Source organism: Lethenteron reissneri, chromosome 61, assembly GCF_015708825.2.
Source record: "Lethenteron reissneri isolate LAM-NWPU_2019-01 chromosome 61, ASM1570882v1, whole genome shotgun sequence".
Lineage (NCBI taxonomy): Eukaryota > Metazoa > Chordata > Hyperoartia > Petromyzontiformes > Petromyzontidae > Lethenteron > Lethenteron reissneri.
The window spans coordinates 9,101,695-9,129,346 of record NC_083839.1 but is presented as its reverse complement, the minus strand read 5'-3'; the positions used below and the strand labels follow the sequence as shown (position 1 = coordinate 9,129,346).

General features: G+C 48.4%; 1 protein-coding gene across 3 annotated transcripts in view; it reads left to right on the top strand.

Annotated features, from left to right (window-relative positions):
- Positions 1-2,715: 2,715 nt before the first annotated feature.
- LOC133358295 (receptor-interacting serine/threonine-protein kinase 1-like) overlaps positions 2,716-27,652 on the top strand; it is an 83,446-nt gene continuing 58,509 nt past the window's right edge. For 2 of the 3 annotated variants that reach the window (XM_061576532.1, XM_061576533.1), the window contains exons 1-7: positions 2,716-2,816; positions 8,626-8,907; positions 21,548-21,692; positions 23,999-24,142; positions 25,109-25,356; positions 26,373-26,535; positions 27,471-27,556. In XM_061576532.1, coding sequence (XP_061432516.1) covers positions 8,723-8,907; positions 21,548-21,692; positions 23,999-24,142; positions 25,109-25,356; positions 26,373-26,535; positions 27,471-27,556 — 971 coding nt within the window. In that variant the 5' untranslated portion in view covers positions 2,716-2,816; positions 8,626-8,722. The remainder of the gene's footprint in view (positions 2,817-8,625; positions 8,908-21,547; positions 21,693-23,998; positions 24,143-25,108; positions 25,357-26,372; positions 26,536-27,470; positions 27,557-27,652) is intronic. The other variant, XM_061576537.1, reaches the window with a different exon arrangement.

The window sequence follows — 27,652 nt, the reverse complement described above, 5'->3', positions numbered from 1 at the left end:
CGCCGTCGCACCGGACAGTTCGAGGGGGTTAAGAGTCGCGAAGGCTTCACGTCTTTCATTCTGCACGACGGCCTCTTAATGATGTGGGACAGCAGCTTGCGCCGATACAAAATTGTTGTGCCCACTGCCCTGCGGGACAAGGCTGTTTGGACTGCCCACAAGTGCCTCTTACACTTAGGGGTGCATAAAACCCTTGCTATGCTCCAGCTAGACTTCTTCTGGCCGGGCATGGTGAGGGATGTGGCTGACTTGCTGCAGGGCTGCACCCAATGCACACGGCGAAAGCCGCCAGCTAGGCCGTCTTGCCCACTCTTGCAGCCCATTCAAGTGTCCCGCATGAATGAGCTTGTAACGCTGGACATCCTAGGGCCCTTTTCTGTCACTCCCCAGGGTAACATGTACCTGCTGGTTGGGGTGCAGTATTTTACACGCTGGCCAATGGCCTGGCCGCTCCTCAACCAATCAGCGGCAACCATCGCTGAGGCCTTTCTCAAGGGCTATGTCCTGGACAAGGGTGCTCCCGAATGGCTGCTGACCGACCAGGAAAAAAATGTTTCATCCACCTTGCAGCGGGACGTGTACAATATGCTGGGCATGCAGAAAATTAATACCTCACCATATCACCTGAAGACGGACGGTATGGTTGAGCGCCTGCATATAATGCTCACGTCCATGCTTTGCCATCAGGTGAGCGAATCGCAGCTTGATCCCCAGGGTCCTGGCCGCATACAGGATGGCACCTCATGCAGCAACCGGCTATTCGCCGTTTTACTTGATGTATGGCAGCGACGTTAACCCCCCCGTGGAGGTGCAGCTGTGCATCAAACCAGCCGCTTCGAAGTCTAAATAACAGACCACATGCGATTTAATATTCAGATGTTGACTGAAGCGCGGGAAGCCGCGAGGGAAAACTCTGGGTCACGGCAACTGGCCAACGAGCGGTTGCGGGGCCTTCGTGCGTCCGGACATGCATGGGTCAAAGGGGACAGGGCCTGGCTCCATTGTCCCCAGGTACCTTTGGCGACGTTGCCAAAGCTGCTCAGGCCCTGGAGGGGCCCTGTCGAGGTCGTCCAGTATACGGTGCGAAACGCATGCGATCTTTCCCAATGATGTCGGGAACAAAACGAAAGTTCCGTCAAACTTATCCCCAAACGGCGCTGCAGGGAATTTTTCACACAATGAGGTGCGATTTTGCTACAAAAAGCTAACAACTTATTTATTCACCATGACAGCTTTTGCCTTTAGTCCTATTTTTACCCCAAGGTCATCACTTGTTTACTCAGGAAAGTCTCGCTGAGTCTGAAGACTGTTGTTTAGGAGAGGGTGTTTTGTTGCTACTGCTGTGTAATCCCAGTTCACTAATTTGCCAGGTAAGCTTCCAGAACTGGGATGTTTAGCCAATAGCAGGAATATTGTATGTGGTTGGATGTTTTAGTCATGGGAGGAAACTGAAGAACTCGGAGGAAACCCGCGCAGAACACGGGGAGAGGGAACATACAAACTCCACGCAGACATGCTGAGTTCAGTTCATTTATTAGGTGTTGCACTGTGAGCCATGCGGCTCTTGACTCGGGTGCAACCGCAACAAACAAAAACATGAACAAGAAACATCTCAAAGTGACGACACGCAACAAAAAAATCCAGGAAAAAACAGCAAAGTCTTCCAGAAAAAGCACCGTATATCAATGCTGTGTGCAAAAATCCCAGTGGGATGCAAGTCAAACAATAACAACCATAAGACAATTTATGATTAAAGTTATCAGTCTAACTCTGTACTACAACAAACAAATTTGGATAAACCAAAACGTTTTCGAAATCACCAAAATAAAGCTATAAAAACAATGTAACAGTGATCATAGGAACTGTGATTAAAATTTTACAATAAACGATATACATAACACGAACGACCAAACTTGCAGTCATAGCTGGCAGCATGACACTCCCAGTGTACGATGTGTGAGTGAGTCAGTAGTAATGTGAGTGAGTGTATGATGTGTGAGTGAGTCAGTGGTAGTGTAAGTGTATGATGTGTAAGTCAGTCAGTGTATGATTTGAGTGTATGATGAGTGAATTTGTTATGATGAGTGAATGGGTCAGTGGTTGTGTGAATGAGTGTATGATGTGTGAGTGAGTAAGCGTATGATGAGTGTCAGTGTATGATGTGTGAGTGAGTCAGTGTATGATGTGTAAGTCATAGGACTCGAGGACCTTGGCTGGGTCAGGTCCCCCTAGCCGGAGGACCCTTAGTGGACAGCTCTCCCAGTGTGTAGGGCACGCTAGTGTGGAGGACATACCTCCCTAGGATATCGGGTGGAAGGGGCCGTAACCCCTTTGTGTTAAGCTGTAACTTTATTAAACGTCTTGCCTCCAGAGAAGTCTCCCTCCGTTTATACCCACTACAATTGTTAAATACAATCGTAATATCTTTTATTTAAAAAAAAATTGTAGCCACTATCAGTCAGCAAAAAAGCAGAATAAATGTCAATGCTAATTCAATGGTGAGATTGGGAGGCAATTTCCCCTACACCCCCGGAACCTTGCATCTGCAACAACCCTTGATCCTGTTTGTGGAGTGTGTTTGCTTTGTAGGCAAGTGCATAAACTGACGTTATTGGTCATGGACACGTATTTACTATTGACTCACCGTATTTTTTGTGGCCAGGGGTCTTTAAAACTTGCCCGTCAAGTTTCGACGCGTTACTCAATACGTGTGTGCGCTCGCTATAATTCAGCTCCTCTAGCCAACGGTCACTCGCTAAACGAAGTGCGCGCGTGCATGTTCAATCCGCGTGCCTTCTGGACACCAAACTCGCAAGGTACGGTAGAAACTCATAGACCTCGTATCTAATCAGTACTTTGCTTTGTAAACCTGTAACAACCTCGCCTCGGTTATAAGAGAGAGAGAATAGGTTCTGCTGCTACCTAAAACAAATCCCATGTGGCCCTGGGTTTGGCCCATGGTGGGGCCGCTGAGCAGGAATCACGTTTGGGAGCCTCCTTTTCATGTCGTACATTCCCAAGTGAGATTGCAGAAGATACGTTTAACACGTAGGCTTTTGCGACCAATATTATCCATAATAGAGGTTTTTTGGGGTTCGATTGGTGTGCTGAACTAGTAACGAATTGACAAACCTTCCTTACTGTCGGGTGGTGGCAGGTTTAGCGACACATTTATGTTTACGTGATCTGACCCAAAAAAACCTCTATTATGGACAGAAGATAAGTAGACGAGAGCTATAGATCTAGTGAGATGCATTCTAATTGTGAAATAGTTCACAGCGAGTGTTATACATTGCAGCATCTAAATCGTGAAATCGGAATTTTTAAAAAAATTTGATGCTTTCTTTGAATGATGAAAATGCTTTATACTTTCTGGCGGATATACAGGTGTTGAGATATTCAAGCATCGAATAGACACCACTATTTGTTTGCACAACTCAACAAATAGGCTTTGATAATACAGCAGACTCTCAATTATCTAAGCAAATGACAGGGAGGACGGTAATGGATAATTAAAAATTGAGAATGATCCAAAAATATACATTTCCGGCAGATTTCTATGCCAAAAACAATCATATAGGTATAACTTATTTTTAAGTTTCTCTGCCGTTGCACAGTTTCGCCAATTAAAACTCACAAAATAAATTATTGGATAAATGACTCAAAGCGAAGCACAACTGATGATTCTGATTGCAATTCTTTCGATTTTGAACGAATACTAACGATCGATCGATGATGCGTGTGCTCAGTGATAACACTTTCCTGCTCCCGCACGAAATATTCGGCCCACGAAGTGGATGATAGCAGAGCCATACCAATTAACATCAAACTCCACTCTCTGTTGTAAAGATATGTAACTACTGTACTTGGATTCGAATTAACCAGATCTCGGCTTAACCGAAGCACATATTTGTTTAATTCTCGCACGTAATTTGTAATACCTCTTCCAAGAATAATAATGTTTTACTGTTTCGAGATTACTAAATTGGATTTCAGGGAAAATCCACGAGTTATTAATTTACATCAAAATCTCAGGTGTGCAGTTAATCTGCAAATCGGATAAACCGCACGGATATAATCGAGAGTCTTCTGTATATGCACTGTCATCCTTGAAAGAATTGGCCTGCACGAGAGACAGCCTCCTTTATGTTATTGTCTCCACCAGTGGTAAATCAAAGGCCGCCCAAAAGGCGCGCAGTACAAGGAAAATTGAAACGCCCAAGCACGTTTGATCCTTTCTGGCATACGTAGAAGGCTGTCTATGGTGCAAGCCAATCAGCTTCAAAGATGATAGTAGCATTTATTACCAAAGCATATTTTAGTGGTGTTTTTTTACACATGTACGGTTCTGTAGACATGATGCCTTGCAATTGGTGTTTATTTGGTGTTTGAACATCTAAACAACTGTATTTACTGGCAAAAAGGGTCCCATAGACATAACTGCTTAACCTGAGCAATGTTTTGCTTCGATGTTTGCATTGTCCTCGTTACTGTTCGTCTTACAGTAAGACGCAAGAGAGCCTACCTCTGGTGCAGGCTAATCAATCAGTTCAAGGCTGTGCATACATTATAAATAGTATTGATAATATAAGCGCACAACTTTATCTATCTGTGATGAACTCTGCACTTTCCGTCGTTTACATGCAGGGGGTGCTGCAAACCTACGCGCCCCCTGCATGAACGACGGAGGCTTAGCGACAGACGTTCGAGTACGTTTGAATTGATCTGCAGACGGCGGTCTTCTCACACGGCCAGCAGCTCTATGTCGCCTTATCTCGATCCCGCAATCCCAAACAGATGAAAGTCCGCATCGAACCGAACCCCCAGCAAGGCCATCTACTTAATGACGAGAGAAATTTCACACGAAATGTCGTTTTCAATTAAGTCTTCTAGATGTAAAATGATATACGCTATTAATGAAGAAATACAATTATCTAATTCAAAACATAATACAATCCAAAGATGTTTCATTTTTTAATACTTAAAAGTGGAGCATCGGGTGCTTGCGTGAATGCGTCGTTCGTGTGCAATTTTTTTTCGTGACTTTCCTGGCCGAAGGCCATAAATGGTTGTGAGGGGCGCCACAGGCACCCCCGAACAACCCCTAGTTATTGATAATTATCAAAGCGCATTTGCCTTTTTTTACCACAAAGTGTGTGGTTGCGCGCAGACGCCCTGCAATTGATTTCTAACAACCTGTAGTTACGCTCTAAAGGGTTAAAAGCCTTTTAGTTGTTGTTATCATTCACCAATAGTGATACTGGCAAAATGGTCCCACAGTTACGTTCTCTCATTTTTGAAACCGAATTCGTTGCACAACGGCATTATTAAAAATGACATCATGCACGAGAATATGAATAAAACGTTTGCTCACCATTTCCCTGTCACACTCGCTTGGCCTCACAGCTGTCACGCAGAGCCGTGGATGATTTATTATCCGGTAGGAGTGCAGCACTGCAGTGCGGATTGCGATCGTGCAACACAAACTGAGGATACGGTGAACATGTAAATTGTGTCCATGTCATTAAATCGCCGCAGCATCGCAGTGATAGAGCGTGAGATCTCTCCTGTAGCAGCATATATATTAGAATTATAATCGTTATTTAGCTTGGAGGAAATCCGATGACCTCTGAATCTCTTTTTCACAGATATCCAGTATGCAATATCATATTGGTCATATTGGTATAAATTCAATTTCCACGTGCTCAGGATTGTTTTTATATACCGTGTGTTTGGTGTGCTAGGTTAGTAAATGCCTGAACTGCAAGTAGGATTCGAATATGCAGTATCTCAATATATTTCCATTGCTGAGATCACACAGTGCCCTCCATAATAAAGGTTTTTTTGGGATAGATCGCGTAAATATTAATGTAACGTTAAACCCGCTACCACCCGACACAGCCAATGAGTAAGGTTTGTCACGGAAATAAAACATGGCAACTTCTTGGTTCTTTTGGTAAAGTCACGTAGAAGGGAAGTAATAAAATAATAAAAATAAAACATAATAAAATAATTCTCACGACGTTTCGGCCACAACGCAAGCAGCTGTCCTCAGGTGGAGAACAGGTCCGTCAAGTAGACAGAGTCTGAATGGCACGCCCCAGGCTTGGAGCGACTATTTATGCTGGGATGGAGGGGCGAAGAGTGTCTTGACAAAATAATTTCCATATCAAGAGGAATTTAGCATATTTATGGAAAATGCAGATATGCGATTAGCACTACTTGTGAAATGCGTAGGAGGTTTGGCGAGGGGTTTAAAGTCATTATGCCCATGCATTATGCAGGATTAGCAGCATCAAAGGGAGGGAGTAAGGTCAGAATTAATAAAGGGAAGGAATGTTAATAATATGGCGTCGCAGCAACTAATATGCTTATTGACTATACCTTGTCATATTACACTATGTTTTATTCTACCCACTCAACTGTATAGCACACTGCTATATATTCACTATAAAATTACGATACTATATATTACCTTATACATTGTATTAAACATTACACTTTAATACTATTCATTATTATATAATATGTTATACACTATACCATAAACCGTCGCGTGAAAGGTACTAAGAGGAAGCAACGAAATATGTCAATGGGAGAATGGTGGTAGGAAGCTTGCAACGGAGCAAAGAATCCATTCCCTGCGGAGTGCATATCAAGAGGAATTTAGCATATTTAAAAAATAAAACATGGCAATTTGTTGTGTGTTGGAGAATATATTTACAATATCTAACCCAAAAATACCTCTATGATGGATAATATTGGTTCGCGAAAGCCTAACGTGTTAAACTGAGTGTCCTCCTGAGTTTCGTTTCTGATCTTTAGAGATACACCCAGGAGATGCATCAAGATGCGTCCCGATCCGAGATGCGTCATCGCTTTAGGATGTTTCCTGCTAAGAAACTAGCTCCTGGAGAAAAACCATAATGTTGGGGAAGTGTACTTGGGAGTAAGTTTTTGTTGGAACCTTTCAGGGATAATGTCGCCGCGAGATATATACGTCATTCCGCACTTATGCTGCTGACTTTTATTTGAGGAACCCGACGCAAAATGTCACCAGGACGTACGTCGTTACGACGCCATTTTCGACTCAATTCAGAAAAAGTGTAGAAAACGCACTGCAACTCGTGGTAAACGGCCCCCAGCATCCTGACTGCTGCTGTTGCTGCTTCTGAAGTTTATTATTGTACGTGGTTTTGTCCATAATGACTGTGGCATTGCGCTTATCGGCTGAGAGAATGACGATGTCATCTCTCTTTTTTAATTGGGAAAGCTCAAAGTGCTTCTCCTTAGGGCCAAGTCTTCAATGATGGCAATGGTGTCCGGAAAGTTACCATTCTTGGATGTTTTAATCGAAAAGAGACCACATGGCTCAATGAAAGCCACCCATACGGATGCATATCTAAAACCTGACTCCCACCACCATCCATCCCAGAAGAATTCCCTCATCAAACTCTACACCATAGAGCTCGATGTATTTCCGACCATAATCACCTAGTCAGTGAACTGGAACATGTACACCAAGCTCTCAAGATGAATGGAAATTCAGACTACACAATCCGTAAAGCTATCACCCCAACCGTTAAGAAAGAAACATCTGAGGACCCAATCAAAACCATCACCTTGCCATACATAGCAGGGGTCACCAAAAAGATCTTCACAATCATGAGCAATCACAAGATCCAGGTTCGATTTAACACAGTACAAAAAAATTCGATTCCATCTGTGAAGGATGTGATCCCTGACATGCAGTACCCCGGCATCTACAAACTAAGCGGTGTCTGCAGCAGTAGTTACATTGGGGAAACTAAGCGACATGTCTCGGACCGTGTTCTTGAACATAAGGCAGATCTGAAACACGATAGGACCAATACCTCAGCCGTGGCTGATTAAGTTTTAATGCGGTGGGCTCACACAAAATTAATTTTCTAAGACGAAGGTACTTTGCAAACCCACTGGCGATCAACAAAGATTCCTTCATGAAGCCATCCACATATACAGACACAGACACAATCATTGGAAGGACGTTATCAACCAGTTTAAGTAATAACTGGCTGTGCTGTTCCCATCATACCACCTTCCAATGTTAATTGTTATTTTCGGCTGTCTGATTTTACATGAACAGGTTAACATTTGAAGTACTGCAAATGTAGTTTACTCAGTAAATATAAACATATATCTGAAAGTGACCTTAGCAAAAAAACTAATACAAAATCAGTAAGGTAGTAACAATACACCACACTTTCATAAACATAAACTTCAGTGCAAGCTACACGCGAAGTCAGGATACCGCCGTATGTGTGAATTGAATGTATGTTGAACTTCTATCGCACCGTAGGTAGCCAACCGTGCTAATAGGTGCGGAAGGACAATACACTAAACACAGAAAGCAGTTCTAAAAAATATTAGAAATTATTTTCGTAGCACACACACATACGTGTGTAATCACGCACACACACGTGTATAGTCACGTGCACACACGTGTGTATGGAGGGGGGCATGAAAGCGGGGAGGGGGGTCTTTATAGTGACTACGTGGGTCACAGAGCGCTCAGGGTACAAAGGTCGGGGCTGCTTTACTGACCACCCCACCGCTGTCCCCCCCCCCCCCCCCCCCGTGTTGCAGGTCGCGTCCGTCGTCGCGACGTGTGCACAAGGCATCTCTCGCGAGCAACCTCGTCCCGCAAGCGTGCGCGTCCCTCCCCAGCCAGGGTGGCTTCAAGATGTCCGGCAGAAGCCGCAGATCCATGCACCTGCGCCAAGTCGAAATCCCGCGCGCAGAGATCGAGATCGATATCGATGGGGCAGCAATTGGCCAGGGAGGGTTCGGCATAGTGTTGCTCGGGCAGTACAAGGGCGCCAAGGTGGCCGTCAAGCAAGTGTCAGCGGGCTCCATGGACCTCTCTATGTGAGTGCTTCCCTAGAACGAGGTCGTTGATTTATGGAACATGGCTAACGTCCGAAACGTCATCGCACTGTTGTATACAGATAGTCCCCAAGTTATGATGGTCCGACTTACGATATTTTGATCTTACGATGGCAATAGCGATACTATAAAATTGTAAAATATTTAAAATTTCGCGTGGCAGGCAAACGCAGCAGCGTACTAGGTACGAATCTTGGTTAGTACAGTACAATATGATACGTTACGATACGTTCAATGCATGTATGATACGTAGCTTTAGCGATTTCATATTAGGGTTACCACGATACGATACGTTATAGCAGATAGGATTGTTTCCTGAAAAAACTTTCTATTAAATTGCAGTTCATATAGGTAGGCTAAGAATTTACCTTTTTTTATTTTACATTTTTCTGTACAGTATTGTAATTAATACATACATACAGTATATAGTTTATACAGTACGGTACTGTAAATTGCTCTGTTTTGCTAAATTATCACCATTCTTTAAGACTTCTGGGTAGGCTAGGCCATCTTCGACTTACGATATTTTTGACTTACGATGGGGTCGTCGTAACGCATCTCCATCGTAAGTAGAGGACTACCTGTATATTGTGATAAAAATATATGTTTAATGAAATATTAAAAAAATAATGTAAAAATAATGAAATTAATTGATTGCAAACAAATGTTAACATCGAATTAAGTATAATTAACCAAAGTGTGTGTTTAGTGTAATTAAGGGTGTGTGTGTTAAAAATGTTAATTAATGTGACAGACACATATATTCACAAATTTCCCTTTAATATATATAGATGTCAGTTCTCGGGATTCAGGTCTCACCGCAGGATACAGTTCTCGTAATTAATACAATGATGCACGAGTTTTGGAAAGCAATCGGAAACCTGTTTTTAATCTAAGCAACTTTAATATCGACCTACTCTAATATCCAGAACTCTCATCAGCAGAAAATAATAGCAACGACAGTACCCATGCAAATATACGTACTCATCGATCTATATTGAATGATAACAACACAAAAGTATTGGCTCATATTCACGATAATGTGATGGAAAAAAACCAATCGGCAAAACCTAAAAATATCAATATTCGTACGGAATGCGTGCCCATAAAATGCGTATCAAATGGTAGCATCAACGATCGGAACTCACGATCACGTGATCAAAGAATACTCACAAGAATACTCACAAGCTAACCCTTAACAGTATCAATGTCAGCATACGTGTTCAAAAATAAAATGTTTAGCTAGCATCAGTGATCAGATTTGCCACAGTATGTGATTAAAATAAAACATACAGCTAATATCAAAAGTTATAGTGTTCATGCAGGCATATGTGTTCATAAAATAAATGCTTATCAAATGGTTAGAAGAACATCAACGATCGAATTAGCAAGATCATGCGATTTAAAGAAAAACAGCTCATATCTCAATGAAAGTATTGATCTCGATACCGATATAGATGCCGTGGATTTGTTTATCAGGGTGGCAATCATGATACATGGTCCATCAGTTATGATGTATAGTGCGATGTGAGTTCGTTCACGTGCGATCCTTGTGTAGGGGTGTCAGGGGAAGGATTCCCACCAATAGGAGGGTTAGTGGGAGGGGTAATCGAGGAGATATAAGGGGAGAACGAGCGGGAAGAAGGGATCTTTGGCGGGAACAAGATTGGGACGGCTGGGGACAGGTGTGGATGGGAGAAAAGGATTAAAAGACGAACCCCCTGCAATCTTGTGTCAGCTCTCCTTTACATCTGGTGGCAGCGGTGGGATCTACAATGGCTACGAAGAAGAATCCCCGCGGAAAAGAGCCAAGGGAAGAGGAAGCAGGGGCCGGGGATCCTTCCCATCCCAGGCAACAAGGGGGCCTGCTACCAGAAGCAGCAGCAGGGGGCCCGGATCGCCTGGAGGACCCCATGGAGGACCGCATGGCCCGCGTGGAGAAGGCACTCCAGGAGCTAATGCAGAGGCTCCCTATGGGGGGCCCGCCAGCACTGGGACCCCCACCCCCATGCGTATCACGGGAGGAGAGGCCACGGGACCCGGAGGCCGACCAGCCTGCTGGGCAGGAGCCGCAACCAACCTCGTCACACCAGCCGCCGCCACTCCCGCTAAAACCCCCAGGGCTAAACACCCAACACGGAGAGCAGGAGGCAGGATGGGCGCGTCGGCTAGGGCCCGTCGACAAGTTCGTGGCCGAGGGAGGAGATTGGGAGGCGTTTGTCCACCGATTCGAGGCTGCCTTCCACGCTCTCGAGTGGTCAGATGAAGAGGCACTACGAGCTTTGCCATCTGTTCTGGACGACGATGCGCTCTCCTCTTACACCTCCCTTCCCTCGCACAGCAAGACCACGCTATAGGCGGCCTACGAAGCTTTGGGGGGGATCTACTGCCCAGCTGAAGGAGCCTTTAAACGGTTCCAGGACCGCCAGCGAGGGGCTAGAGAATCCCCTTTAGCCTACAGGGGTGCACTGCTCATGTTGGCGAGGAGGGCTTTCCCTCGCCTGGCTGAAAAAGCGCTCGAGGACCTCGTGGTCGAGCACCTCATCGCCTACGCTTGCCGCGCTGGCGTTGTAATTTCCGTGGTAACGCCGGGGGAACGCACCTCGCTGTGGGCTGCCCGGACCATCCAAGCCCATGAACAGGTCATGGGCCGGGCACCACCCGTGGGCCAGGTGGCTGGCACGGCGGGGGGGAACAGCCGAGCCATTGCCGCGGCGCTACTGGGTCCAGCGACACCAACCGCCGAACCTGCACCATCGCCGCAGGCTGCCTGTGGGGCAGCTGGGAACGGACCCCCGACGTCTGAGCCGGAGCCATCGCTGCAGGAAGTGTACGCGGCGATCCGGGGGCTGGCGGAGCAGAGGGACCAGGGGTGCGACCAGCCGCCGCGTCGCTGGCAGCCGCCTCTACAACACCGCGCCGAGCCACCCCGACAGAACGCCCCGTGGGTCTGCCACCGTTGTGGTCGAGAGTGGCATGTGGCGAGGGGGTGCCGCACGGAGCCGGAGGCCGCCAACGCCACCTGAAACCCGCCGACAGGATCCAGGCGAGTGACGCCATCCCGCCCGGCCTTTCGGTCGGGCCGAAAAATTACACACCCGACGCCGCGACCTCACCAGGAGCCTCCTCGGGGTGGGCGCCGTCGGTGTCGGGCCCAGGTCCCCACTGTCCTGGTCGGGGAAGGGGATCGCGCCGGGGCCGGGGATCGCGTCGGGGGTCGCGCCGGGCCCGGGGATCGCGCCGGGGACCGTGCCGGGGACCGCGCCGGGGGTCGCCACTTCCGGTCGCGACGCAATCGCAGTCCGGAAGTGACGTCGCGGCCGGAAGTGGTGTCGCGGACCACACCGGGAATCGCGCTGGAGCCGGGAACCACACCAAGAATCGCGCCGAGGATCGCGCCAAGGTCGGGGACTGCGCCGGGGCCGGAAGTGACGTCGCGGCCGGACGTCCCGTTGTGGCCGGAAGTGACGTCAAGGACGGAAGTGGCATCGCGGACGGGTGTGATTTCGCGGGCGGACGTGACGTCGCGACCGGAAGTGACGTCACTAGTTATCTGCGACGCCGGCGAGTTGTCAGCGGCAATACCCCCTGGGTTGAGATAGCATACACAATTGCCGTTCTGCCCTGGAGCAGTTCCATGCCCCACCTCACCATTGCTTTGCGGCGGAGCGAGACAGGACCAGGGGGACCACACCATGAAAGGGGCCCACGCCCCCGTGACAAAGGAAGGGGAGGGGAGAAGTGATAGGCTCGCGGGAAGGCCCACCCCCCCAATCCCCACCGGAACGAAATTGAGACGGCTGGGGACAGGTGTGGATGGGAGAAAAGGATTAAAAGACGAACCCCTGCAATCTTGTGTCGGCTCTCCTTTACACTTGCATGAGGTGGTCACGTGATGGGTGCGTGTAGGAGCCGGTCTTCTCTGTATCCGAAATTACCTGAAGTCCCACCAGGGAGTGTTGATTAGTAGGCTCAATCCGCTGCTGGAATGTGCTGTCCACTCAGAGCTGTCCACCCTTCAGGCTTGGTGCACAGCTGCAGTGCGCTCGCGACTGTCGAGCAGCACGCTCTAGTGCCGACGTGTGCAGCCGGATTCACTGAGTAACTGGAACGTGCTGACAGTCGCCTCTCGCGTCGAGATCCACAGAAAATTCAACAACAACCGCCATTTGCCACTAAGTGGCGGTGACGTCACCATGACGCTTGTGCCAGGTTATGTGCACCTTGAGGCCACGTGAAGTGTCGAACGCCCGCTGGCAGGAGGTCACGGGGCAGACCCAGGTGCCACGGGTCGACTGACTGAGATGACTGGCTGATGCACCACCTGTGCCCCCTACTGTGCCAACTTGCTGTGCTTTAGCCACCCGGCGCTCCGCTCGTTGTGAGCATCGCTCCTCCGCCCTTCGTTGTTGTTGGAGGGCGACTGCCTCCAACTGCCCAGCAGCGTCTTTCACGAGCCTCCTCTACAGAGGCCGATCTTGACACTGCTGGTACCTGTCATCGGCAAGTCCACTCAGCTCCACATCCTCTTGTACTACATCACTCCATCTCTTATCTAGCCCGTGCCGTGCCCATTTAGCCCCCTCTATCTGGTCGAACAAAAGCTGTTTAGGCATGCGGTGACTGGGCAGCCTTGCCTGCCGGAGGAGCTCACTGATTGGACTTTGCCCAGATCTTTAAAGGATTTGTGAGCTCACACAATCCAGCCTGGTTAAACCCAGGATGGATCGTAGTCCGGCCAGCCTTAATGTTTCAACCGGCGAAGATGCTCCAATAGGGCGGTCCACGTTTCGCAAGCATAGAGAAGGGAGGGAATGACTGTGGCCGAGAAGACCTGAAGCTTCGTGCGGAGCGACAGACCAGGTAGCTTCCAAACAGCGTTACGCAACCGATGAAAAGATAATTCCGATCGACTGATTCTGAGTGACACCTCTGCTATCAAACCAGAGCCGGTCATGAGCACACTGCCCAGGTATCGAAACTCTCCACTCTCTCCACAACTGCCCAATCACCGATTGGGAGTTGTGGGGGTGGAGTGCCCGATGGTACATAATACCCAGACAGGTGCTTAGTTTTGGTGGGGCTGATGGTAAGGCCCCGCCTCTTAGTGGCATGCTCCAGGTTCAGCAGCAGCGCCTCCAACTCCTCCTCAGCATACATAACGTGGTTGACCAATAGGGAGCCATCCCTTGACCGCATCCGGGCATTGATCAGCCTCCCATTGCATCTGTACCCGATGAAAATTCCTCTGGTACAGCCATCAAAGGCTTCACGAATCGAAGAAGATGTTAAATAATGTGGGAGCCAGAGGACATCCCTGCCGCACCCCAAGGTGAACAGGGAATGGCTTCGACTCCCGGCCACGTAGCTTTACCCGGGCCCGCTCACCATCATGAAGGTCCTTAATGATCGTGAGCAGAGGGTCAGGGACTCGGAAAGCACGAAGAACAACTCAGAGCCCAGGCCTACGAATGGCATCATAGGCCTTCACCAGGTCAATAAAGCAGAGATGTAGGTCTTGTTGGAATTCCCTAAACCACTGCTGTAGCAAACAAACAAATAAGTATAACCCGTAAAAACAAAGTTTTTCACTATAAATCCTTTATATGCGTGGCAGCGAACTTAATATAAAGGATTTAAAAATATATTCGCCTGTGGAGGACGCGGGGATCGATCCCGCGACCTTTGGCATGGGAAGCGAGGGCGCTACCAACTGCGCTACTCCGCCACGGCCTGTGGAGGGGTTGCGCTCTGGGCTCTTATACTGTGACGTTCAGCCAAAGCGATGAATGAGTTCTATTTGAATATATGTTAAATACATTTTTTTTGCCTAAAAAGTGTAAAATTTTGGGAATTTTTTTTTTCACGAACATTAATTGTCTGGCACAACGAGTCTGTGTGGAAAATGTCAGCTCGATTGGATCACGGGAAGTGGGTTAAAAAACGACCGAAAGATTTGCACGGTCGTAAGCAAGCAAGCAAGCACGCAAGCACGCAAGCAAGCAAGCACGCAAGCAAGCAAGCAAGCATGCAAACTCAATATAAAGGATTTAAAAACATGGCTTCTGTGCAGGAAAGCCCTTTCCTGAAACCGCATTGGGGCTCCGCAAGCCACTCCTCAGCATGCCTGGCAAGGCGATGTTGAATAATCCTTGCCAGGACCTTTCCCGGCACACTGAGGAGTGAGATGCCCCTGTACTTGTTACAGTCTGTGCGGTCCCCCTCTTTAAGAAGGGCATCCTTCCAATCCTGCGGAACCTGTCCAGTGATCCAGACTGTTTTTATGATGTCATGTACGGCAGTCTGTGCACAAACACCACCCTCCCTCAGCATTTCCCTTGGGAGATCATCTCTGCCCTTTCTTGGTCTCAGACTCTGGATCGCCTTTAGTACTTCCTCAACAGATGGCGCCTGAGCCAGCCACTCACAGGGGGTGACTTCTTCCAATATGAGGCACCGCAGCCTCAGCAGGGTCATCCCCACTTTGTCCCACGATGTTGTCCATATCGAGGGATTTACCCTCCCCCAGAACTTCACAGAAATGCTCAGCAAATCTGCAAACCTGTTCCTGGGGGTCGGAGATTGGATCACCGTTTTTTCCCCTAATGATGGTAATAGGTATGGCGCTGCAGGTTACTTTTTTGATGGAGTTAAATAGTGATATGTGATCGGGCCATTGAGGCAGACTCCATTCTCCGCAGCAACCCGCGACCACCACCCATCCTTGCAGCGCCTCATGGCTCTCCGAACCTCCAAGCAAAGGCCTGTCGCTTTTTCTCAGCCATCCTGAACACCTCCTCTGTCAGCCAGCGTCTCTGGGGAGGTCTGGACCATGTACCCAAAGCAGCCATTGCAGCTGCGTGAGTCACAGTCCTAAACCTCGCCCATTTACTCTCGACATCTGGAGGAGTGGGGGACGATGCCAACCCCAGCCACAAGCGATGATGAAATTCTCGCTTGTAACTTCATCAGCTAGCTGAGACCAGGCCACCTTAGGTTTGAATGGGGTCCTGGGTGTACACCCACCACCGGAGTGGAAAAGTGGCAGGCACATCTTACAGATGACAAGTCGATGGTCAGAGGGCAGATTAGCTTCACGGTAGGTCCTGGTGTCAAAGACATGGGCCCACATCCACTGTTCCATCACTACGTAGTTCAGCAAATGTTCCCTGCTTGGACCCAAGCCCATGGTCTGCACAAAAATCTAGCAGCCTCCTACCGTTATTATTGAGCTGATCTGGCCCATACCTTCCAATCACTCCACACCAGGTGCCAGCATCATGACCAACTCGGGCATTGAAATCACCCAACAAGATGACTCTATCCCGAGGGGCCACTTTAGCCAGCACCTGTGACAGGAGGTCATAGAAAGCATCTGACTCATCGGCCTTGCCTGCATCCCTCCACGGATGTTCGTCTTCGGTGGGGGCATAAGTAACCACGACCATCACTCCTCGCCTCCGGTTGATGGGAAGTCGAGCCCAAAGTAGCCTGGGGCTTACAGCTTCCCACACCTCACCGCCACGCTCCCACACCCCCTTCATTCTTTTGTTCAGAAGAAGAACCACACCCTGTTGTTTGGCAGTCTCCTGCCCCGAGTAGAGGACTGTCCACCCCTCTTGGTGGCAGGAGCCAGAGCCAGTCCACCGGACCTCCTGAATGCCACAGAGATCTAGGCGGTACCGGTCCAGCTCCCGACAGAGGAGTGGCAGCCTCTCCTCCGCAGTGAGCGTTTGAACATTCCACGTGGCCATCCGAAGTGGCTTTTCGTTGTTTCTGGAGGAGCCCCGAGGGTAAAGATCCAATCTCCTGGCTCCGCCAAATGGAGTTTGGCCAGGAGACATCATAGACGCTTGTTCCCCTGGGGCCTCCGGCACATGCGTGTGAATCCACAGGGATTAATGCCCACAGACTCGCACAGAGTCCCACGAGGTCACACATTAGACTTAGAGACTCAATTCTAGACCCACTGGGAAACTGTGGCTTCTCACATAGTGACCCATGAAGACCCAACACCAATACCCACCATTCACCGCTAAGTGATGGTGATGTCACCACGTCGCCTGTCCCACGTGAAGGGTTGAAGGCTCTCTGACAGGTCTCAGGAAAGACCCAGGTGCCATGGGTTGGCTGAATGAGATGACTGGTAAATGTGTAGTGAGTCCAACTGAGTCGCAGATGTTTTCTTGGGAGCAACACTTTATTATACAACAGCACGCAACATAACAAGACCTACACTCTGGTCTCGAATGCCCATCTAACCACGCTACGGCAGAACTAGACACGGTTTGCTATCCTGGTCCGGACCACAAGCTGGGTCCCGGACCACGTGGCTAGAGGCTTCTTCTCCCCGGCGTGGATCTTCGTAACACCAGCACACTAAGAACCTTGAGCTCCTCACGGGGCCCTTGTTATATGCCCCCAGGCTGGGGCTGGCACCGCCCTTCACCCCGTTCACCTTCCAGGTCTCTCGAGCTCTTTCTTGAAGGTTCCCAAGAGCTCTTTTGGACCACGTGACCGCCCCGCGGCAACCGTTCACCGGTGCCCCCCCTCCAATATCATCCAGTCACGTGTCAGCAGGTCAACCAACGTATCATGCCCCAATGTAACCCTGGCTGGCTGACGTTCCCTCTCGCTCCCTCACCGGGAGCCTGCACCGAACACTGCTCGCAGTCCCTCCGCGCTAACCAGCGCTCACCCAAGCCCCGCTAGGGGCTGGTACTACACCCCATAACCAGGGCTTTCCCATAATGACAACACATTTTCCGCCGTTGCTTTCGTAAGCCCTGGCACCATACAATGACAACCACAGTCACTGCATCACACCTCCCCCCCTCCGTAGCTTCCGGCCACCCTGGCTGCCAACTCCCCCCCAAGTAAGCAACCGACGTATAGTCAAACAGAACATAACAACAAGCGTACTCAAACAACATACCAAAGCAATACATTACCAAACCCAACTCTACAATCTAGACACGGGAAAAAAAAATGAACGGCTGAACCAATTATCGCACCGCCCGAGATCCCCACAATCAACATCTCTCACCCACAACCTGTAACAATGCCCGTGAGCTCGATGGTGAGCAGGATCAGCCAAATACTCGCCATGACTCACGCGAGCGCGACAGCCCATGACGGTGTGGGAGTGTGCGCGGGGATCACGCAATTCGAGTCTTTGTACGAAACCGTGATGCCGGTCCTCCAGATGGGTTGGGCTCGACTGCCTTGGGAGGGCTGGGGGGGGCAAGAAATCGACCCGATGAAGCCGGCTCCTCACTAAGAGCAGTAGGCCGGGTTGTCGGGTCCTTAGCATCCCGAGCACGCGAGGCCGACACGAGCGGCCGCGTGCGAGGCATAAATCGCGCGGCACCTGGGGGCGGAACAGAAACACTCTCCTGAGGACCCGCATCGGCAGACGCACGTCCCAGCTTGTCGGGCACACCCGTTGGCCAGCCGACTGGCCCGAGAGTTAACACTGGCGGCTTCCCGCGCCTCGGAAAGTTTCCCCATCGTGAACCGAATTGAGTCAGAAATTATGGACACCTTCGAGATGGGCGCGGCCTGCAATTGGACATCGATGGGAAGATCATACTCTCTCTCATACATCAAAAAGAAGGGAGAGTAACCGATGGACGTTTGAGGGGTCATCCTATAAGCGGCAAGAACTGCAGGGATATGCAAATCCCAATCGACCTGTGACTCGCTGACCAAGTGACTCAACATGGAGGTCAGAGTCCGGTGTAGGCATTCGATCATGCCATCCGTTTGCGGGTGGTACGGCGACATGCGTACCTTTTTCGTTCACAGCAGATCGCAAACTTCACGCAGCAGCTTAGAGGATTTTTTTTCCCTGATCTGTTAAGAGGCGCTCAAGGGCACCCTTATACAGAACATAGCTATTAAGGAATGCCTCGGTAATAGCCACAGCCAATTAATTTGGGAGCAGCCAAGCCATAGGCTAGCGTGAGAAATACTAAACGCCCACGAGTAAGTATTTGTTGCCATGCGCAGACGCGGGAAACGGCCCGAGAATATTGAGGGCAACAATTTAATTTACCCGTGACACCTGGATGGATTGCAGCGGAGGAAAACACCATACAGTGACAACCACAGTCACTACAAATGCACCAGCTGTACCCCCAACTGTGCCAACTTGTTGTATTTTATCCGCCCGGTGCTCCTCTTGTTATTGTGAGTGTCGCTTCGATGCCCTCCATTGTTGCTGAAGGCCAACTGCCTCCAATTGTCTAGTAGTGTCCTTCACGAAAATCCTCCATAGAGGCCAATCTTGACACCACTTGTACCAGTCTACTTAGTTCCACGTCATCCCATACTGCATCAGTCCATCCCTTTTCCAGCCCATGTCGTGCCAATTTAGCCCCCTCTATGCAGCCAAACAGAAGCTGCTTAAGCATGCAGTCGCTGGGCATGCGGGCTACATGATCCAGCCAACGCAGCCTTGCCTGTCGGAGGAGGTCCTCACACAATCCAGCTTGGTTAAACCCAGGATGGATCGTAGGCAGGCCAGCCTGAGTGTTTCTAACTGGCACAGATGTTCCATTAGAGGAGCGACAGACCAGGTAGCTTCCACACAGCATCACACATCCAGTGAAAATTAATGGTACCCGACTGATTAGAAGTGAGACCTCTATTATTAAAACGGAGCTGGTCATAAGCACGCTGCCCAGGTATGGGAAACTCTCCACTCTCAACCACTCGTCCATCACCAATTGGGAGCTGAGGGGGTGTAGAATTTTGGTTGCACAAAATACCCAGACAGATGCTTAGTTTTGGCGGGGCTGATGTTTTGTGATTCTTTGGTAGCCCATAATTTAACTCGCAAAACACATCTATATTGCTCACCATGGAAGTGGAAGTTGACAGAACTCTCTCATTTGGATATTCTGCTCAGCCGCGGCCGAAATGGTAAAATAACACAAAGTCACACCATCACCCCGCACATAAATCGTCTCTCATCAAGACGCTCATACATTTGGCTAAGAAAGTGTCAGATAGTGATAGTCTGAGAAGTGAAATTAAACATGTTAAATCAGTGCTGCAATTGAATGGTTACATTGATGCACAAATCAACAGGGCATTGAATGTCAAAACCAAATCAAATAACACGAGAGTTGAAACTGACCAAGTAATTAATACTATTAAAATATTGTACATTGCGGGAGTAACTGATAAACTGGTCAGATTTTTGGGAACACAATACATTCGAGTCAGATTTGGCACGGTACAAAAAATACAGAAACTAATATCTGGAACTAAAGATGTATTACCAAAGCTATCTACAGAAGGTGTGTACCGGATTAATTGCACGTGTTGGGCAAACAGGACGGAATGATCAGTACAAGACTAAAAGAACACCAAAGGAAAATGAAATATTCCCAAATACAACTGTCGGCAGTGGCAAACAAGGACACTCAAATCATTTTGATAATGTTGAAGTTTTGTGCAAAACTAGTTACTACTGGCCAAGACTAATTAGAGAATCTATCGAAATTGACAAAAATAGAAACAAGTTTAACCGTTCGGATAGCTACAGGCTTAGTGTTGCTTGGAAGCGAATAATCAAATAATACATTGTTTAAATGCATGCCTATACAGGTCACCATACATCAATGGGGATTACCTGTACGCAGACATTAACAGTACACACAAATGACAGTAGGTACAAGAACAATGTGCATGCATAATGTGCATGCATAATGTTCGTTGATTACCATATAAATACATTAATCCTCCCCCCTTCGTATGTGAAAGGGCTCACAAGTGACGTCATCACATCTATCCCTCTTTAAGGAACGAAACAGGAGGATTTCTCCACAAATCTGGCTGTCCGCGTGATGATGCTCGTTGTAATTACTGACGATACGTCGTACTCACATTTTAAATGTTGTGGATTTGCTCTTCAACACATCGGTGTGCTGTACTAGTAACGAATTGGCACGTTCTGTTTACGTGACAAACCTTACTAATTGGCTGTGTCGGGTGGTTACGGGTTTAACGACATTTGTATTTACACGATCTAACCCAAAAAAACCTATATTATGGACACATCCATAGATTCACACAAAGACCCCATGGGCTTACACAGATACCCATAGATTCACAAAGAGACTCATAGACTCACAAAAAGACCCATAGACTCACAAAGAGACCCATAGACTGAAATAGGGACCCACTAATAAACTGGAATGTGCTGACAGTGGCTGCATCATCAGCGCTTTCTGCAGCAGTCGAGCGCTAGCAGCTTCCCAGAGGAACCGGTGCAGCCCAGCACTGGTTCAGCATCACCACCACCATCATCATCACCATATTCACCACGACCATCATCACCATCACCACCATCATCATCACCACCATCACCATCATCACCATTATCAACATCACCACCATCAACATCACCACCATCACCATAATCATCATCACCATAATAACTATCATCACCATTACCATCATCATCACCATCATCATCACCGCTGCTTTAGAAAGACAGAGAACCCCCGTGTAGCCATAACAGACTGTTGGGGCAAGTGCTGCAAGTGAGCATCTATGACACTGACACACACGCGTGCACACGCGCGCGCATCCACGGTCCCCGTGTCCACAGGAGCTGCTTGCGAGACGAGGCGAAGATCCTGGTGAAGCTGCGGAGCAAGTTCATCGTCTCCCTCCTCGGGGTGGTGCTGGAGGGCGGCTGCTCGCTCGTGCTCGAATACATGGCCCAGGGGAACTTGCTGAAATTCCTTCAGAAGGTGCGAGGGCACATTCGCCATGGCAGTTTCCGCCAGTCCACATGCTACGATTTTAGAAACCGATTTTTGTTTTCACAATGGGAGCGGGGGGGTTAGGTGACGGGGTAACGATCGGGGCAAAATTTGTTTCGTGAAAAATCCTCCACCACCCAACAAGAGCCAAACAAACTTTTAGTTAATGTAGTAAATGGATTCTTAAAATGTATGTTTTCAAATCTAATTACTTTATGCTGAGTGTCTGCTGTATCCTGTACAGCACTTTTAGATCCTTGATGAAAAGCAATATATAGATGGAATTATTATTATTAGCGATTGTCGTTGTTTTGGCTCAACTCACCAGTGAGTCAGAGAATGATTTTCACTACCAGATCTAGCAATCTCAACTCACCAGCGAGTCAAAGAATGATTCTCACCACCAGATCAAGCAATCTCAACTCAACAGTGAGTCAGAGAATGACTCTGACCATCAGATCTAGCAATATCAACTCACCGATGAGTCGGATTGATTCTCACCACCAGATCTAGCAATCTGAACTACCCGGTGAATGAAGTTCACGATCGCCGACTTCTTGAGAAAGGACGTGGCTCAACGAGAGAGAGACAGCGAGAGAGAACAGGAGCTCTCGAGATTATTGCATTGTGAGACCCTGAGAGATGGAGACAGATTTTGGAAGTCCTTAATCCAGCAGTTGATAGACCATGACTGATGATGATGATTACGACCATAATTATGATAGTGCCTGCGACTTTGAAACTGCCTACGTAAAGTGTGGACTTCACAAACATAAAAAAAATATTCGGCGGGAATATTTACTGTTGTCCACCGAAACTGCCCGGAGGGGCACCTATTGGAGCGTCAGCGCAGGTATGACACCGTGTCGACAGACATGCGGCAGCGCCTCCTGACGTGCGGCGCCACCTCCTGACGTGCGGCGCCTTCACTCAAGGCAAAACATTGGTGACGTGATATAATGGTTTAGATGGCCAGGGGGCGTGCTATTGGGCATTGAGGGATGAGTGACTGCAGCGATAGAGGGGGTACTTAGGGATCATGAAAGGGCTATAGGGGAGGGACGAGAAGGATTGGAGGGGCAAGGGGAGGGAAGGGAATGGGCAATGGAGAAGAGGTGGTGAGGCTTTAAGGGAGGAACAGAAGGATGGAGGTTACGGAGCGGGACTGTTTGATGTTCCGCGCTGGCCAGGTGTCGAGGAAGAGGCGGCCATTTTACCCACACTTCATCCCTATAACACGTAGGCTTTCGCGACCAATATTATTCATAAAATAGGTTTTTGGATTAGATCGCGTTATTTATAAATGTGTCGTAACCCTCCACCACCCGAAACGGCCAAACAGTTAATTGTTCAAACAATTAAAATACCATATTTCTCAGGAGTAACTGACAAATTAGCCCGTGTTTGCAAAAGCAAAACATTAAAGTATGATTTGGTACAATACACAAAATTCAAAAACTGGTATCTAGCACTAAAGATGAATTGCCTAAATTATCAACAGAAGGTGTATATCGGATTAATTGTTTATGTGGCAGATGCTATATTGGACAGACGGGACGTAACATCAGCGTAAGACTAAAAGAACACCAAAGAAATATTAAATTATCTCAAACACAACTGTCAGCAGTGGCAGAGCATGTTTGTCACAAAGGACACTCAATTGATTTTGATAACGTTGAAGCGTTGTGTAAAACGGATTATTATTGGGCAAGACTAATTAGAGAAATACAAATAACTTTAATCGCTCTGACAGCTACAGGCTTAGTGCGGCCTGGAAGCGTATTATTAAATAAATACCATTACAATTCCTTATAAGGAAAACAAATACCAATGAATAACAATTGAATGATTACCAATCTATATAATTACAATACCCTCCCACTCTCCCCCTCGAATCACTGCACCAGAATGAATTAAATAATGACGTCACCCTGCTGCTGCTCTATTTAAGAACGAGACCAAGAAGAGAGCCGCACCGTTCTTGCCCGATGAAGCTGGATGTAATTACCAGCGAAACGTCGTACTACTCAAATTTTAAATGATGTTGATTCTCTCTTCAACACACCGGTGGGCTAAAGCAGTGAATTATTTTGTCCTTTGTAAACGTGACACATTTTTTACTGTTTGGCCGTTTCGGGTGGTGGAGGGTTACAACACATTTATAAATAACGCGATCTAACCCAAAAACCTATATTATGAACTTCATCCCTATCAATGGGGAAGTTGATTCGCTCTGTGTTAGCCATCAAACAAAGACGGGTCACCACGGGCTCACCGCTTTCTGTGTCTCTCAGTGGCAGACCGCCATCGGCTGGTCCCTCAGGGGAAGGCTCGTCCTGCAGGTGCTCAAAGGCATGAGCTACCTCCACGCCCACAACATCGTTCACCAAGACCTTAAGCCCGAGAACGTCCTCCTGGACAATGGACTCAACGCCAAGGTAAGCTCGTAGCGAGGGGGAGGAGCGGGATGGAGGATTGCGGAAAGTGTGGGAAAAGGGGGTGTGGGGGGCCGCGCGTCGTGACGCAAGGCTGTAAAGGGGGCACAGTCGCATGGAGGCCCGCGGTTGAGTTTCGAGATATTTGATGAAGAGTGACAATCGATCAGCCTCGCTGCCGCTGGGCTCTCCGAGCCTCTCTGGCTTTCCTCTGCTGGGCGCAGCACGTGAGAGTTCGAGGTTTGTGTGTTCGCCCTTCAGCCGTCGCCGGAAACTGCCAAAAATCGCCTCGATAGCTAGGCAGTGGTGGTGGCTATATTACTGCCTGTAAGCGAGTGCTGTGTAGAGGCAGTGGCGAGGGATTGGTGGATCGCCGCATATATGGACATTGCGAAACTCCCCTTTTCGTGGCGCATTGAGGAGATGCCATCACCCTGGCTCGCCACGGGAAGGCAGTACATCTTTGTGGGGATAGAGTGTTGCACCCTCGCGCAAGGCATTGGTTTTCTCTGGGTGCTCTGGTTTCCTCTCACTTGGTATAATGTATGTACTGTATATTGAACTTCTTTCGCTCCGGACATAGCCAACCGTCCTAATCAGAGGTGCGGGGAAAAATACATATAGCTCTCTATTATTTGGCTTATGAAAGCCCAACGCATCAGGACACTTTCTGAAAATGAGTCCTACCACTCGCCGTGGCTCTCCTGTGGACCAGCAGGTAAATTATCATCATCACAATCGATGGCATAACTTTGCCGCTGGAGGAAGCCCACACCGATCATTGTCGAGTGTTTGGCTGCTGTACATTTCAGACGATGATGAAGAAATTCGCTGGGCCAGACAGTGTACACGGCTCAGCGGGCCCCTTACCTGGTAACGGTAAAAAAACACTTTTTTATATATATAATAACTACAAAAAATTCAAACAGTAAAAATGTATCACGTTACCCATGTCGAAACTGCGAGCAGCTATCGGACTTCGGCACGTCGGTGTGCAAGACGTGGACGCAGCTCACTCGTATGGAGACCCAGCAGAGGGAGACGGCGAAGCGCAAGCTGGGCATGGGTACCCTCGCCTACATGGCGCCCGAGCGGCTGGGCAGCCTGAATCGCAAGGTCGACGAGAAGATGGACGTCTACAGCTTTGCAATCCTGACGTGGGTCATTTTGACCAACAAGGAGCCATACGAAAGTAAATGCCCATGCCGCAACTTACGGTGGGGACCGGGTGCACGTGTGTATGTATGTTGAACTTCTTTCACACCATACGTTACCAACCTTGCTAATAGAAGGTGCGGTGTGTGTCTCTTGAACGTCTTTCACACCGGATGTAGCCAACCGTGCTAATCGGAGGTGCAGTTCTAAAGAAATTAGTTTTTTCAATCCAGATTTAAAAGTGTATAGCTCCAGTGGCTTCATAATATCAGAAGATAAAGCGTTCGAGGCGGCTGCAGAAGCGCATGTGACTGTCTTTGTTCAATGGCATGCACAGAGCGAATCAACTTCTCTTTTGGTGGCGGTGAAATGTCGTTAAAATGGCCGCCTCTTCCTTGACACCTAGCCAGCATGGAACATCAAACAGTCACGCTCCATAACCTCCGTCCTTCCATTCCTCCCTCAAAGCCTCACGTCTTCTCCATTGTCCTTCCCTCCCCTCGCCCCTCCACTTCTTCCCGTCCCTCCTCTACAGCACTCTTTACCCCGAGTTACCCCTCTATCACTGCTGTCATTCATTCCTCAATCCTCGCAGCACGCCCCTGTGTGAAAGCACTAATCTCATCAAGAAGTAATAAACCATCAACACGCAAACTCGGGTTATCCTCGCAGAAGCAGCATCGACATTTATCTGGCCATCGAACAAAGACGAGTTACCGCATCATGCACTTTCAGATGTGCTTCTGCGACCGTCTGGAATGCTCTTCCTTCCGATATTAGGATCTACGCGACCATGGTGAGAGAGAGACATCCTGCATACCAGGCGAGGTCATTAACATCTCATAGCCACGTGCCTAATGAGGGGGCAACAATCGCCATCTCCTGGCCGCACCTCGCAGCACCCCCACGCCTGCAACACCTAGCAAGCCCTGGCAGTCATCCCCTTGTGAGCGCCCCGTCCAGGATAGTCCCCCCACCTACCCCCTGAGACCCGACACGAGGTGGTGGGTGGTGGGGGGGGGGTGGGGGGGTGACCTCCCGCCGAGCCTCTGACACTCGTGCCCCGTCGCTTTTGCAGACGTCATCGGATTGATCGCGTACCCGGAGCTCATTGCGATGCTTGTCACGGAGAACCAGAGGCCAGACCTCAAAGAGATCTCCAAGGACTGTCCCTGGGTATTCACCTGGCTGATGACAAAATGCTGGAGCCCACAATCCCTGTGAGCGGCCGAGTTTCAAAGGTAAGGCTAAAGGGTCACGACGCCCTTGCTTGTGAAAGCCCGGAGCGACTCCCTCCCCTCCCTTCCCCCCTTTCCCTCCACTTTCCCCAAACAGTCTGTGGAAGGCTATACGGGGGATATTTTTCTTTGTTATGCGACAAAATAGCGCTCCGTGTAGTGGCTATGGTATACACCATCCACTACCTTGTAACTGGAAAGGAACCACAAATCGGCACCACTAAGAGACTGGTCTGAATGTATGTATGTGTATGTTGAACTTCTTTAGCACAGTACGTAGCTAAACCGTGCTAATCGGAGGTTCGATATACGTATATTATCTTAAAGGAATGTATTAAGTACCTTACCCAAGGAGCTTTACACATAAATAACAGTAGTACATATCGGTGTAATGGTGGATTAAATAGATGAGAAGAAACGATGGACAAATCCGTGATACGTAAATTCGGTGAAAGTGAAATTTATGACAATAAATGATTAATAAATTGAATGAATGGGGTGAATGAGTGAAAGCCATGTATTGAGAATATGAACAGGGAACAGTAACGGTGGTAGTGGTTATGAGGGGAGATTGAGGGGTTCGTGGGGTGAGCGAGGGAAGAATAAGCGAGTTTTGAGTGTGGAGCGGAAACTAGTGAGCGAAGATGACTGCTTAATGTGGAGGGAAAAAATCTTCGTACGTTGAACTTATTTCACACCGTATGTAACCATCTGCTAATTGGAGGTGTGGTGTATGCATATTTAACTTCTTTCCCAGCATACATAGCCAACCATGCTAATCGGACATGCGGTGTACGTATTCTAAACTTCCTTCGCACCGTACGTCGGCAACCGTGCTAATCGGAGGTGCGAATGCACACACTTCTCCCATCAGTGTTGAGCCTTTGCGGTTGTCTTACATTACATTTCATAGCAACCTTATTTGTCTTTCGTAACAGATTGCGAAATCAACTATGAGCCCACATACGAGGATCAGTTCAAAAACGGCGTTGCCCAGGAGGTCAGACGAATTCAGCGAGAGTTGGTAAGTTGAGCTATTATTACTTTTCCCATCCTCATCACTGCCCTCATCAATAAGCCGTGATTTTGTGTTTCACTTGGCCCAGGAAGCGCGTCCGCC